This window comes from Chanodichthys erythropterus, chromosome 12 (assembly GCF_024489055.1).
Source record: "Chanodichthys erythropterus isolate Z2021 chromosome 12, ASM2448905v1, whole genome shotgun sequence".
NCBI classification, from domain to species: Eukaryota; Metazoa; Chordata; class Actinopteri; order Cypriniformes; family Xenocyprididae; genus Chanodichthys; species Chanodichthys erythropterus.
In genome coordinates, this window is record NC_090232.1 from 16,802,076 (window position 1) to 16,817,355 (window position 15,280).

General features: G+C 35.7%; 1 protein-coding gene across 3 annotated transcripts in view; it reads right to left on the reverse strand.

The window, feature by feature from the left end:
• tbc1d1 (TBC1 (tre-2/USP6, BUB2, cdc16) domain family, member 1) overlaps positions 1 to 15,280 on the reverse strand; it is an 80,405-nt gene that overhangs the window by 12,603 nt on the left and 52,522 nt on the right. For all 3 annotated transcript variants that reach the window (XM_067402881.1, XM_067402882.1, XM_067402883.1), the window contains 4 exons: positions 10,987 to 11,175; positions 8,024 to 8,185; positions 6,991 to 7,152; positions 3,521 to 3,765 (listed from right to left, as the gene is read on the reverse strand). In XM_067402881.1, the coding sequence (XP_067258982.1) occupies positions 3,521 to 3,765; positions 6,991 to 7,152; positions 8,024 to 8,185; positions 10,987 to 11,175 (758 nt within the window). The remainder of the gene's footprint in view (positions 1 to 3,520; positions 3,766 to 6,990; positions 7,153 to 8,023; positions 8,186 to 10,986; positions 11,176 to 15,280) is intronic.

Consider the following 15,280-nt stretch of genomic DNA (forward strand, 5'->3'; position numbering starts at 1 on the left):
TCATTTCTCCGTCAGCAGGTTGGCACACAAACCGACCTCCCCTCACTAGTTTCATATGCCCTGAAAGAATATTGTTGGTTTTACAGGGCTTGAATTTTGGCATGGGATTGCACATAATTTTACTCATTTCCACAGATTTGTTCTCACGCCCAAAGTGTGTGCACATAAAACTGCCTCTTCAGTACTAAATTGAGTGCTGGTAAATATTCACATAAACACAATCAGTTATGTTTTAAGTGAACGTAAACAGTTGAGAAAGAAAATACATGTGGAACAGTATAATGGATCTGTGCATCAGCTCTTAAAGTGACAGCAGCCTAATTATACCTGCTGCCAAATTATGAGATAATATTAAAAATATCTATATGGCAGTTTTTCCCCATGGTATCAATGTCAGAATTGTGGCCAGTAAAAATGGCAAGTGAATATAGTTAATAGGGGTGTAATGGTACAAGTATTCGTACCGAAACTTTTTGGTACACGTCTTTCGGTTCGGTACATGTGTACCAGAGGTCGCGTTAACCGAAAATTGTCCGTCATTGACAGAATCTTTTTTTATCAATGACGGAAAAAGCTGAAGGCCGTCCGTCACGTTGACAGATTACACTGAGGGTGATCTATTGTAAATTGTAACTGTAATTCCTACCCCTGTCCAGTTGGTGGCGAGTGCACTCCAATGTAGCAGCAGAGCACTGGATCCAGAACAAAAATTAAACTGGCACGAATGTTTTGCTTTGCGTTTGATAAGGCACAGGCGAGTACCCAGAAGCTATCTATCATGCCACATTAAAGAGCGCCAAAATGGTATTTATTGCTTGAATTTATTTTCTTTGACTTTGTTCCATATCAAAAGCAACACAAAGCTTTAAGCCTATTGCAATTTATTGGATGGGAGGCGCACTATGTATTGTTTATTTGTCAACTGAAAACAGCATATAGCCTACCTTTCTTTTCGGTTTCAATTATTTTGTTTTCGTTAAAGTAGATATTTCATGTTTTCTATAGAGTTATTTCTCATATCTGCGAGGCAAGCAGCCTATACGCTGAGTGTCAGTTCATTTAGCCTGTAAGACGCGCTCCAGTTCATGCGCCAGTGATCGCGCCAGCGCCTCCATGTCATGATTATATTTTCTGCTATATTTGCTTCTTATTTATTACATCGGTTGGTTAATGAAACATTGATTAAAATTAAGATACAATTTTTATAAAACGAAATTCACTTTAAAGAAAGGCTTTCTACTAAACAAAACTTAATGGAGTGGTCAAAATCATGTCTGACAAACTCCATGTCTCCCTATATATTGCGCATCTTATGATGCATCTTACTCATGCTGTTCACTTTTCATAACCAAATAGATGAATTTAAAACATAATATAGGACTATTTAAACATAAATATAAAACTACGTTTTCTTTAATGGCTACCAACACGTAGCCTATAGTACAGTACAGAGAAATTTCACGTGTAAATTACCCGTCATTTTAATTTTCATATTTTAATTATAATAACACATTTGCTTTTATTTTTGTTCAAATGTGAACAACATTTTTTTTAAAAGTCTTACGCAACCTCTGATGTGTACCGACGAATACAGAGTTGTATAGCCCATTAACCACCAATAATCGCAATGAGCTCTGTGTTTACTTTAGATAAGAAACAATGTCTCATCCCTAAAATTCTGTCCATTTTATTACGAAATTCAAACAATATGCCTTTTTGTCGCTCTTTGATGTGGCGTGACAGATCACTGTACAGGCACCTCATTTCAAACAGCAGTGCGGAGCGCGAGTGAACGCGATCATCTCTTCCTCAACAGAATAAACATAAATGAACATCTGAAGGTATGTTGAAATATACAGTACAACTTACTGAAATGTATCTTGTGTGATCACTCAGTGTTTCAAACATGGAAAGACATCAGTGAAACAGCTTGTAAACAATGTGTCGCGTAGCATTTACCTCAGAAATGCCATTCAGTGTCCACAGCTTGTTAGTTCGCTAGAGAAACTCTATATATATATAGAGTTATATATATATAGTCTATAACTCTATATTAGCCTATATATTCATTATATTTTACTTAACCTGTCTTGATTATTTAATGTATATGTTAAATATATGTTTAAATAAATCTGTCATGAAAACGAGTTATGACGGCCACTATGTAAATTAATATATTTTAGTACTGAATTGGAGTAGAAACAGATTTTGAAGTTAATGCAATGCATATATGCAATTTACATGTGCAATTTTTATGAGTGTTGATTATTATATCAAAAAATAAATAGCAACTTAATTTAAGAATTTGGGCTCTGTTGTTAATTGTAACCTTTAATATTATAGTAATGTGCAAGAAAGTGCTCCCTATATATCGTTTACAGCATTAGATGAGAGATTTTTTATCCATAAGAAATTTTTAATTATAATTGATTTTATTTAAAGACAAACACACTATTTCTTCAGTAAACCACTGTTTAAAAAAAGAAAAAAAAAAGAAAAATTTTGTGTTTAATTTTTCTTAATTTCCCTCCTGCTGTACCGAATCCGTACCAAACCGTGACTTAAATACCGGGGTATGTATCGAACCGTCATTTTTGTGTACCGTTACACCCCTAATAGTTAATAAACCACTAGCCACAGTGGCTGGTGAGCAAAAAAGTTAATGTCAAGCTCTGATTGCATGATTAATTATTTTTTTTTATTTATTTGATTTATATGATTTTTAACTGCAGTAAAAAATAAACACAACTCATTACTGAAAAGGAAGTGAACTGAACTATTTTAATTGTTTAAAATAAAATAAAGATATAAAAAAAACAATAATGAGATCACGCTAAAGTTAAGATTTCATAAAAAAATCTATCCCATTAACTCTTTAACATGAGGAATTCTTCAGTACAAAGCTAATTGCAATAACTACTTGTTTAGTAAAAACTGAGTTTTGACTGAAATCTGGTCTTTAGGACAGACATATGGGTTTGTCTCAACTATGTTCAGATATGAAAACACATTTGGCTGGACAATCAATATAAATGTCTTTATTGTCATGTTTGACCAATTTAATACATCACTGCTGAATAAAAGTATAAAAAAAAAAAAAAAAAACTGCAGTAAACAGCAGTTTACATAAACCTGAGAAACATATATCTACTTGGCTAAAGAATTCACCTTTTATCCAATCAAGATCAAATCATTTAAAATGCCTACAAGAAAATTTGATTTAAAAGGGCTTTATCCTGTCATCCTTTATTCAACATGTCATTCCACACTGCCTGACACTGTCTTCCATGGAAAACAGAAAGAGACTGAATAATGTATAAATAGCTTGCTGCTATTTGGCTGGTTATGTGATTAAACATTGCAGCCACCATGAAGGAAATGTAGAATAAAGGCCACTGATATGACAGCAGTCTTCAGCTCATATGAATGTATGTCCTTAAACATTTGGCAAAAGCACTATTTAGGTGTAAAAAAAAAATCATGTGATGTCATATATTTGACCATGTGAATATTACTGTACCTGTAGTATGATCATATCAGGTCTGTACTGTTTCCGCAGCCCCATCTCATACATGAGGAATTTGAGCATGTGGAATGCGTCCTCCTCACACATATGGAGCAGCAACACGCCAGCCACAAAACTCAAGCCCTGGCAGTAACCCACCTCTGGGTCCAGTAGAGAATATGCCTTCAGTAGATTATAGAGGGACAGCTGGCCAGCCCCCAGCTGAGTGCTGAAATACGGATGAGTGGGAAATGTACGTCCTGGGAAAGGAAGAGAAAAAATCATTCAAGTATTTTTTTTTTCAAAGCAGTTTCAGTGAAACAATGCTGCTGTTGTTGTTGATGTTGGCAGAGACATTATATAACCTCCTTCATTCAGCTAAATCTCCTCCTCTTCCCTCTGGTCTTACAGTGTTCAGACCGATTCAGAAGTTACTCTCATGAGTGTACGGCACTTTAGCCACACTTAAAACAAAATAATTGACAGAAGAAAGACCTGGGGCCTGATGTTATTGTTACTATTTGAGGGAATTGTATTTTAATGACTGCAAACAGGCAAGGTGTGATCATTTTTGTCCAGCCTGGGAGGTTTAAGTGGTTAATTTCCCATCCAGTTGTCACATTGCCTGATGTGATATAGGATCGTGCGAGTACAACAGAGAATTCAAATGCGCAAAATACCATCAGAATCCCTACCAAAGCGTAAAGGCCCATTCACACGGATAAGATTTTACTTTTAAAAAGTAAGATGCAGAGAGAATGAAAAAATGTAAGGTCTCAAGACAAGTTGTTTGAAAACTTGACATGCCATTTTAAAACCACCAAATGAAATATCAGTATGCAAATAATGGGTCACTGACATGGTTAAATTTTATATATTATATTATATATATTATATATATATATATATATATATATATATATATATATATATATATATATATATATATATTATATATATATATATATATATATATATATATATATATAAAAATTGCCATGGCAAATGGTGTCATTCACTTTAATAAAACAATAATCTAAATAAACCTTTGAATACCTTTTGGTTGGAAATGTTTAGAACATAAATGTATATATTTATGTTCTAAACATTTTCAACCAAAAAGTATGCATCTTGCAATATAAGAATCTGGAGTATTGTATAGAATAAGAGCTTTCATGTTTCTCGTCTGAGAGGGCGTCATCCTAGAAACAATATACATTCCTATAAGATTAGGTGTCTTCCTGTGTTGTAAAGATATCTATCTCTCTTTTCCCCCTGCTGTCCCTGTGCTGAGAGCCAGTAACACCTCCCTTTCTTTGTCTGAGCCTCCCCATTAATCTCTCCATCTTCACATCTGTCCATTTCCGCTAGTGTCTCAACCATTCATTCAGCCTGAGGTTCTGCAGAAGTTGTTCTCTATAATAACTGAGGTAATGATCATTTTGCAAAGAATGGAGACTTTTGTGTATACTCAAATGACAATTTTTGAAAACATTCCAGGGCAAGCATGAACATGAACAAGTTAGTGTGTTTTTAAGGCAAAGAATGGCAGAATAGTTGTTTTTCGGCATGCTAGAACATAACATTAAGCAAGGCCAACGATTAACTGTTCAGTTGAGTTATTCTAATCAAATTGACAAGTTTCGATCTTGTTCAAGACATTTCTGAGAGGCATCTTGAGCAAAAGCGAGACACATCCAGTAGACTAGTCTAGTCTATTAGACTTTCAGCAATGACCTGGATAACTGACAACCTTCAAAGGCAACAAATACCTACAGACCATACAAGAGGTTAACAGTAACTCTCTGTTCCAAAACCCAGTGAGTTGCCTACCAAGAAAGCATTTTAAGGGCATTTGACATTATTGAAAACGAGGATATCAAACATTTTGAATAATAAGGGGATATTAAGTGGTTCATTTGATTCAATCATTGCAAAAGTTTGGGATCAAAACTTTATGTTTTTGAAAAGATTCTCATGTTCACCATGGTTGCATTTATTTGATCAAAAATACAGTAAAGAAAGGTTTAGAGTGAAATATTATTGAAAGTTAAAGGGTTAGTTCACCCTCATGTCGTTCCAAACCCGGAATCCTTTCCATTGAATTGATTCCATTGAATCCTTTCATCTGTCGGCGTTGGTAATACACTTTTACGTCGTTGTTTTTGGCGATTAGGACATCCGCGACATGCACACTTACACACCATTTTAAAAAATATAGCAATACCAAAATACAAACAATGTAGAATAGCTTGAATACAGCGTGCGTCTCCCTTAGACTGTAAACGAAGCTCGGGCGCACCGGATAACACGTCAGCAGCGTCTTACGGATTGACAACGTGAACCCGGATTGACAACAGACCCGGAAGAGAATACAATGCTGAATAAAGTCATAGTTTTTGTTATTTTTGGACCAAAATGTATTTTTGATGCTTCAAAAACTTCTAACTAACCCACTGATGTCACATGGACTACTTTGATGATGTTTTTATTTCTGGACATGGACAGTATACCGTACACACATTTTCAATGGAGGGACAGAAAGCTCTCGGACTAAATCTAAAATATCTTAAACTGTGTTCTGAAGATGAACGGAGTGGTGTGGAATGACATGAGGGTCATTAATGACATAATTTTCATTTTTGGGTGAACTAACCCTTTAAAATAACTGTTTTCTATTTTAGTATATTTAAAATGTAATTTATTTTAATGGTAAAGTTGAATTTCCAGCAGCCATTACTCCACCAACAGATTTTTTTCAGGAAAAAAGCATTTATTTGAATTACATTTTTTTAACATTATAAATGACTTCACTGTCAATTTGATGCTTTTTGAAAAAAGCATTTTTAAAAAAATTTTAAACAGCAGTTTATATTAATGTAATAAAAAATATACTTTTATTTATTTTATTTTATTTAAAATTTAACCCAACATTTGAGAATTATATGTATTTTTAAGAGCATTCAACCTTTTTGACTTCTCAGGGCCCAACTTCGTCCAAGAAAATTTTTGAAGGCCCTCCTATTTAAGCTGATATGTACCTCTGCTCCTTCTGTTGTAATACAAATAAATAAACAAACAAAAAAAACCTAAATACCACTTTAATGATGTACAGCTTTTTTTTAACATTCAAATAAATAATCATGTCATTTAAATTATTTATTTAGTTATATTAAGTTTTATTGTGGCCCCACTGGAAGTTTGCAGAGGCCCCCACCTGCCCCCTGGTTAAGAACTACTGTTTAAAAAATATTTAATTGTTAGCACAGCAACATGCTAATGTCTAATTCTATTGGAATCAGTTGTGGGCCAAGTCTCCTGTGTGCTTCATGAGAGGAGCGATATCAAGCATAGTTGTTGCCTATCAAGAATGTCCCAAATTGGTCACTTATGAGGTTCCATTTTAGTTAGATGGTGCCATAGCTCTAGGCAGAAAAACATTTCACTAGGCTTTTGCACAGTCCCATTGTGTCTTTAATACTAACCCAAGTCTATGAGGATGGCATGCTGTTGAGATGTGAGCTGCTTCAGAAGTTCTTTGTAAGGAGTGTCATTGTTAGGAGGTTTGGCGCTGGGCACCTCCTGCCTCAGCAAATACTGCTCTGAAAGAAACTTCCAGATCTCTCCTCGATGCTGACGAGGAACACCTGAGACAGAGAAAAAAAAAACAGAGAGAAGAGGAGAAAGAGAGCGTTACATGCCTTAAGCAGAACACCACAGTTTGTGAGTGTTTTTTCAGTAGTGTGTGATCTCATCTGACATGTAGATTGATGTCCGTATAATCACTTCAAGAGGACAAAGTCAACATGAGCCACGACTGACGTCAAAACGGTAACAAGCATCCCCATTCACCCACATCCGAAAATGACATTCACAAACATCACAAATCCAAAAACCAACTACAGGCTTAAAACATGGTTTCTTGTGTAATATCCGAGCCACTAGCATGACTAAACAGAATTGCAAACACTCAGCATTTTGTCTCCACCACAGCTTATCATACATAAATCAGAACGATCATCAGTGTGTGAAGAATTACACCAGAATTATTGTGATAATGTGAACTATGTGTAACATCTTTGAATGTGTAGGAGTACGTGATCATTTCAAGTGAGTGCCACAGTTCCACGGAACTTGAACAAGTGAGTGTGTGTGTGTGCATTAGAGCATGTGAGCTCACCATTCACAATAATGTTCTGCAGAACTAACATTATAAAAAACTGACTATCAAAGAGACAGCTCCTTTATCTATGAATATCAAACATGTATATATTTGGCATACACCATCAAATATGAAAAACAATAATAAAATACATAGTTAACACTATACACTACTCTAAACTGAAAACTGATACATAAACTAAGACAACATATTACACACTCCTCACTCAATGTTCAGTTTCAGTTTAGTTAATCCAGATGTCAAAACATTCATTAAATAGGCTGATGGCAAACCTCATAACTCACATCAACTTCAACATTCTTATGTATCTGTGGGTGTGTGTGCATTTTAGTTACCTTGTCCCACAGCTGTGTGGATCTCCTCTGTGTCGAATCTGACCTTTGACCTCCCAGTGGTGGTGAGCATTCTCTCCCAGACCAGAGTGACATCTTTCAGACATGGAGTGATCTCTTCATAGTCCAGCTTCTGTCGTCTGCACTGCAGATCACTCTCTGATGCTGTACACACATTGAATAAAAGGTTAAGAAACTGAAAATATGCAGAATAAAGATGGTGGAGCTAAAGAATAGCACATTAACAACTGCATTACACCACTGAGCATTTAATTACTTACTGGTTGCATTAATTATTTTTCAGTAACATTTATGGGTTCTGATGTGATAAACTCTTAGCATTTAAGCTTAAAGGGTTAGTTCACCCAAAAATGTCATTTCTGTCATCATGTATTAACCCTTATGTCTTCCCAAACCCGTAAGACCTTTGTTCATCTTTGGAACACAAATTAATATATTTTTGATGAAATCCGAGGGTTTCTGAACCACGCATAGACAGACATCAATGTCACTGCACCTTTTGAGGTCCAGAAAAGTATTAAAGACATTGTTAAAATAGTCCATGTGACTACAGTGGTTCAACCTTAATGTTATGAAGCGTCAAGAATACTTTTTGTGCTTAAAAACAAAAAAATAACTTTATTTATTAGATATAAATCAAAGACCAAGCTGTATATGTGAGCACCGCAATGCATGTGTGAGATGCTGACACATTTTTGTGCTTACTATTTTTGTGGAAAGTGATACTTCAAAAGAGATAGAAATGTGCCTATTCAAAACAAAGGCATAGCTTTATGACGCTAAGTTTGAGCGCGGATTCTTGGGAGTTGTCGTCCTCACCTCACAGTCAGTGGAAAAGAATTGGGATGGGACTCGGGCAGAAATCATACTCATGGATGAGATTATTAATGTTATGGTATGAAGTAGAGCAGGGCCGAGTGATGCTGGAGATGAGTGCGACACCAGCCTCGAGAGCAGTGGAACTATTATTACACCACAGTTGCTGCTTCCGCTTCTTCCAGTCAAGCGTATGAGGTAACACAGCGCTGTTTTATCATATGATACATTTGAGTGTTATGTTGTAACACAAAAATATGTTGTAACATTACTCTGAGTGTTCGCTCGGTGGCTGCTATGAGACACTTGTTGCACACTGCAGTAAGCTCGATATTAGAATATCATATTAATAAATGCTGGATGGCCTGTGTTGATAAATGCATGCAATTAATTTTAAAAACACTGTATGAATGAGAAAATGCTGTATTACTATTACTAAAAATAAAGCTACATCTGATTATGCTATGTTAGCTACTTGACAAAATAGTGTTTTTCTCTGAGGCATGGTGAAAACAGTTACGGAAAATCAAGAAAACAAGATTCCAACAATAAGACTAAACATGTTGAGCTATATAGCAATAATTCATTTTCTGTCTATAAATATAACCAAACAGTTGTTTCCTTGTCTAATAAAACATGCAATATATTAAAGCGTCTTTGGTGTTTCCATGGTTTCATGGAAATCGAGGGTAACTCAGGTTGTGATAGAAAGTGATTTTGTGCCTCTCAGTGAAGATACTACGAGGCATCGCTCAGGCTTCTGGAGTGGATGTAGACTCATAAGAGCGAGTGGAGATAGGAGGGTGCATTGAAGACCAGTCATACTGCTGCATTCTGGATAATTTGTAGAGATTTGATTGCACATGATGGAAGTCCAGCCAGAAGAGCACTGCAATAGTCCAGCCTAGAAATGACAAGGGCCTGGACAAGAATTTGTGCAGCATGCTCCATTAATCTTCCTGATGTTGTGCAGTGCAAACCTGCATGATCGCACTGTCCTTGCAATGTGGTCTTTGATTTATATTTGCTTTATTGTCATTTGTTATGTTATTAAAAGCTAGCTGTAGTAAGTCTAGCAAGTCCAGTCGCACATTGCACCAGTGTGAATTCTCATTCAGACAAACACACAAACACAGGAAGAGATATAACAGCAAGAAGGGAAATTTCAGGAACAAGACAATAATACCCTCCACACCCATCCTTACCCATGGGACAAAAAAAACATAAAAAATACAGAAAAAAAGAAACAGAAATAGAGGTCTCTAAAGTGTCAAACATCAAATGTCTTGTGATTGAGAGGAAAAGTGGTAATATAAACGCAGGCTAGATGTAGGGCAGACAGTCTTCCCAGTACACTTCTTCTGACCCACTTTTTTTATGCCCACACCCTTTTCAATAGGTCTGGCTGCTTTCTTTTCAAGTTTCTGTTGTTTCTTTTCAGGTCATGAGAAGCATGACTGAGCATGGCAGGGCAGGATGTCAATCATGAGCACACCCAAATCAGAATCCATCTGTGCCAGCAAAACTCTTCATATTTCATGATCATCTCTTAACCTGCAGCAGGGACTTCCAGGTAAGGCAGCGCATGGGTGCGCCAAGTTGCACAGAAGTGTGTGTGCTGCACTGTTTATGGGAGGGGCTTTTGTGTATGCTGGCTGAATGTACACCAGACAAATCATCCGTCTAGCAGCAGCCTCAGCTCTAAATTCCAGAGGACCGCAGAAGGGATTTTTTTTTTAATGCTGAATACCATTCATTGCTTATATCTTAAGGGCAAGAACAAACTAAGCTTTATTGCGACATAATACCTACTAATCTAGATGTTGCGATTTCATTAAAAAAAATTGTAATATCTATATAACATTAACAAAAGTAATAATAATAAACTTAAACTAACATAATGACCAATATTTCACTGCAGTGGTGAACATAAACTAGAGCTAATTAGGAGAACAAGTGAGCTTATTTTTGTCAAACCTAAAACCAAAATTAGTAACATAATTGATTTAATTTTTGTTAATTGAGTCTGTAAAGGCATCCTACTGGTAGCTGGATTACTTGGCAGATTGTATGCTGAAATCAAAATGTTCACAATGATAAGACTAACTGCATGTGTGTTTGTGTTTTACCTTGTAGTTTCTGATTCTCCTTCTCCATCCGCAGCAGGAGGATCTGTTGAAGAATGGCTTTCCTCCATAATTCTCTTAGCTCTGCACCACTCTTCTTTCTTCTCTCCTCTGGCACTGCCCCCAGGGTGCTGTCCCCGGCCCCCACTCCACCTCCCAGCGCCATTCTGCTGCCAACCTCTAAGCTGGATTCTGAAAAATAAAGAAAAATATAAACAGTTTGTCATAAGACAAAAATCAACCTACATGAACTACCAGTGTTTGCCAAGATAAATGACTAACAATATTTACATAAACATAACATCTACATAAACTACTAATATCATCATGTCTATGTATGTCATTATTATACCATAATTTTAGCAATCAATACCAATAACTGTATTATGGTATGGAGTCAATAAAAGACTTTAAATTGCTACAGTGAAAGGTTGAATGGTTAACTTTAAGATACCTTAACATATAAATTATATAACTGCAAATGATTTATTAAAGGTGCCTTAGAACCAGTTTTTACAAGATGTAATATAAGTCTAAGGTGTCCCCTGAATGTGTCTGTGAAGTTTCAGCTCAAAATACCCCATAGTTTTTTTATTATACATTTTTTTAACTGCGTATTTTGGGGCATCATTAACTATGCACAGATTCAGCGCGCAGCCCCTTTAAATCGCGCGCTCCCTGCACATATACAACTATCAAATATCACTAAAAATATTATGTAATCATGGATCATGTCAATTATTATTGCTCCATCTGCCATTTTTCGCTATTGTTCTAGCTTGCTTACCTAGTCTGATTATTCAGCTGTGCACAGATCCAGATGTTAATACTGGCTGCCCTTGTGTAATGCTTGAACATAAGCTGGCATATGCAAATATTGGGGGCGTACATAGTAATGATCCCGACTGTAACGTAACAGTCGGTGTTATGTTGAGATTCACCTGTTTTTCGGAGGTCTTTTAAACAAATGAGATTTACACAAGAAGGAGGAAACAATGGAGTTTGAGACTCACTGTATGTCATTTCCATGTACTGAACTCTTGTTATTCAACTATGCCAAGGTAAATTCAATTTTTGATTCTAGGGCACCTTTAATTTAATTATATGTAATTTAACTTTAAAATAAATGTAAAATTTATGTTTATTAAAGTAAAAACCATGACTATAATAATTTCCAAATAATTTAAAATGAAAACAATAAAAGGACATTTCTAGAAAGTCCCTGCGTGACATATTACATATGGTTTATATTACATTTAAACAGTTTAGTCTTTGTTTTGTTATCAGTAATGTACATTTTGTGTTCTGTGTTACATTTTGTTATTTAGTTCATGTTTATTCAATTACTTTAGTGTCACATGTGTTACATATATCTTAGCCTGTGTGACCTTGTGTTTACTTTAATGTCTAGCCAAGAAAAGCAATTTCACCTCCTAAAAAACCTCTCTTTTTTAAATCATAAAAACATCACATTTGAATAAATGGCAGGTATATTGATAACTGCACAAGTCCTCCACAAGATTTTGTAGTTTTCCATCATGTTTGTAAAAATTAACACTTAACAAAGGAGCAAACCACAAAACACACACAGAAAGACAAACATGTATCTCACTCATATACACGTGTCCATGTGTACAGGCAGAGGTGTTAAAAATAAAACGAACGCCACCCAAACTATAGGGTGGATCCGAGACCTCAAAATACCCCCCCCTTTTTTTTTTTTTACGAAGTGAGAAAATGTGAAAAAATAAAATGTTCTGTAATTTATGGTATAAACATACAGTGAGATCATCTGATATAAAGGGTGCATGTTACAGGGGGAAGAAAAAATAAATGAAAGAAATAAAACAATATTCAGCCACACACTGTACATGTCTTATGGGAAACATAAGAACATAGGAAACCATATCTTGTCTAAACCGCTATAGTTTAGCCATCTTCCCACCCACAGTTTAAAAAAAAAAATGACAAAAATGTCATATATTGACTGGATTTTCAGAAAACACCAGCAATGCAGCTCATTTGCATAAATATAAACATTGCAGAAATGTCTATCACCAGCTCTCATTGAAAATGTCTCTGTTGTCAGCATGAACAGCTTTTAAGGCTCATAGGGTTACAGGATTTTTTAACTTCTGTGTTCAATTTTCAAAATATAAGGGAGTTTTTTTCCCCTCACTTTCTTTATTCCAGTGATTACAAAACACATTTCATAATCCCAAATATTTGTGGCTGTATATATTAGTAATAGACAGCAAATGTAACTGTAATTGTCATGTGTACTCATCATCATTCATTGCAACAATGGATTCTTTCTTCGTATTTAAAAATAAAAATAGGACTGGAAACTTATACCATAACAACGTTAGAAACTAAAAATCTGAACTGTTTGCCAAATAACAACTGAATGAAGAGAAAGCTTAGCTAAGTGAATAAAAAAATGTCCACTTGCAAGGAGAACTAGGTTCTTTTTTGTTGTTATTATTAAAAGGTTTCCAAACATAAAGAAATAAATCGTACAAAGTAAAAATACTTTATACTTTAAAGTATGTTACACTAGCTGCGTTTACATGGACCCTAATAATCTGATTGTAATCGGACTAGTAGCACAATCGGAATACAAAAAAGTCACATGTAACCATGTCAGTCGGAATGAATTGGTCAGATCTGATTAAAATTTCATTCTGATTGTAAGGGTGGTTTACTCCTTTTGTACGATTGAGAGGACATGTAAACACTTGATTGGACTGAAAACCGAAACTAGAGAGTACTGTGCATGTGCAATGACGTAGAGATAGCGTATTGACGTGTGGAACGAGCTGTTCTTCCAGTTGAATAAAGAGTCATAAATAAGTGTCCTGTCCTTCTGAAATTCTCTTTCCACTCATCAACTGTAAAGTGGAGCAGGACAACATCCCACCAGTACTTCATTCATACTCTAATCCAGAGACAACTGGTTTTGTGCACGGGAAGGGTTTTACTGCTTGATAAATACAAGGAGCATCACTCAATGGTCCATGTGCTTGTCGTCGCCTAATCAGAACCCGAAACGGATAAATATTAAGTCTGCTTTTTAAAACAAAGAAAAAGTTAGTATGCAACAATAGCGGGTAACTGTATATTTGTGCTGTGAGCGCATGTCAAAAGATTAAATCTGATCAGAAGCTTGTGACATATAAACGTGCACATCAACCCGATCACTTTATTTGGCGTTGATGTAAACACTATGTTCGGATTCATCAATCGGAATGAATTCATTCAGATTGAAGCAAAAACTGTCCATTTAAACACAGCTACTGATATGACATGTAGGCTTCAGTCAAACAGTATCATTAGAATAAAAGCAGTTTAATTTCATATGGAGCTGGTCGCTTCATTGGGGGTTGCCATGTTGAGATCACATGACCAGCCAAATACTGCTCAATCTTTTTTGGATGCATTCACTTGTAGAATAATTAACCGAATAGAACATTTCTAAAACAGCGTCACTCCGGAGTCGTGAATGCGGATTGACAACAGACCCGGAAGAGAATACAATGCTGAATAAAGTTATAGTTTTTGTTTATTTTTTGACCAAAATGTATTTTCGATGCTTCAAAAACTTCTAACTAACCCACTGATGTCACATGGACCACTTTGATGATGTTTTTATTACCTTTCTGGACATGGACAGTATACCGTACATACATTTTCAATGGAGGGACAGAAAGCTCTCAGACTAAATCTAAAATATCTTAAACTGTGTTCCGAAGATGAACGGCGGTCTTATGGGTGTGAAACAACATGAGGGTGAGTCATTAATTACATAATTTTCATTTTTGGGTGAACTAACCCTTTAAAGGTTAAGTATGTAAGATTATTTTATGTTAAAACACATTCTCTTAAATGGGTCATGACATGGAATTTTTATTATGGGTTTATTATGGATTCTTCGCGAACTCTCCATTACACTGTGTCTCGTTTACAAAACAATCTGCAGTCAAATTCTCTGAACAAACATAATCCTCTGACATGATCCAGGACGGCATTAAAAATAATACATCCACTTGTTCCTGATGCTGGTATCCGTCTGAAGTCTGTTCAGAAACATAAACAAGCTATTTTTAAATAGTTTTTTTCATTGACAAATGGCGCACTACAATGGATGGTCAAGATGGATGGATTTTTGAATGGTTGGTGAGTGGCCACCGCGCTCCAACAAGACTGTGACATCAGAAAGGAGCTGGCAGGTGATGATTTGGGCTGGAATATTGGGAAGTGAGATGGAAGGTCCCTTTAGGGTCCCTGAGGGTGTCAA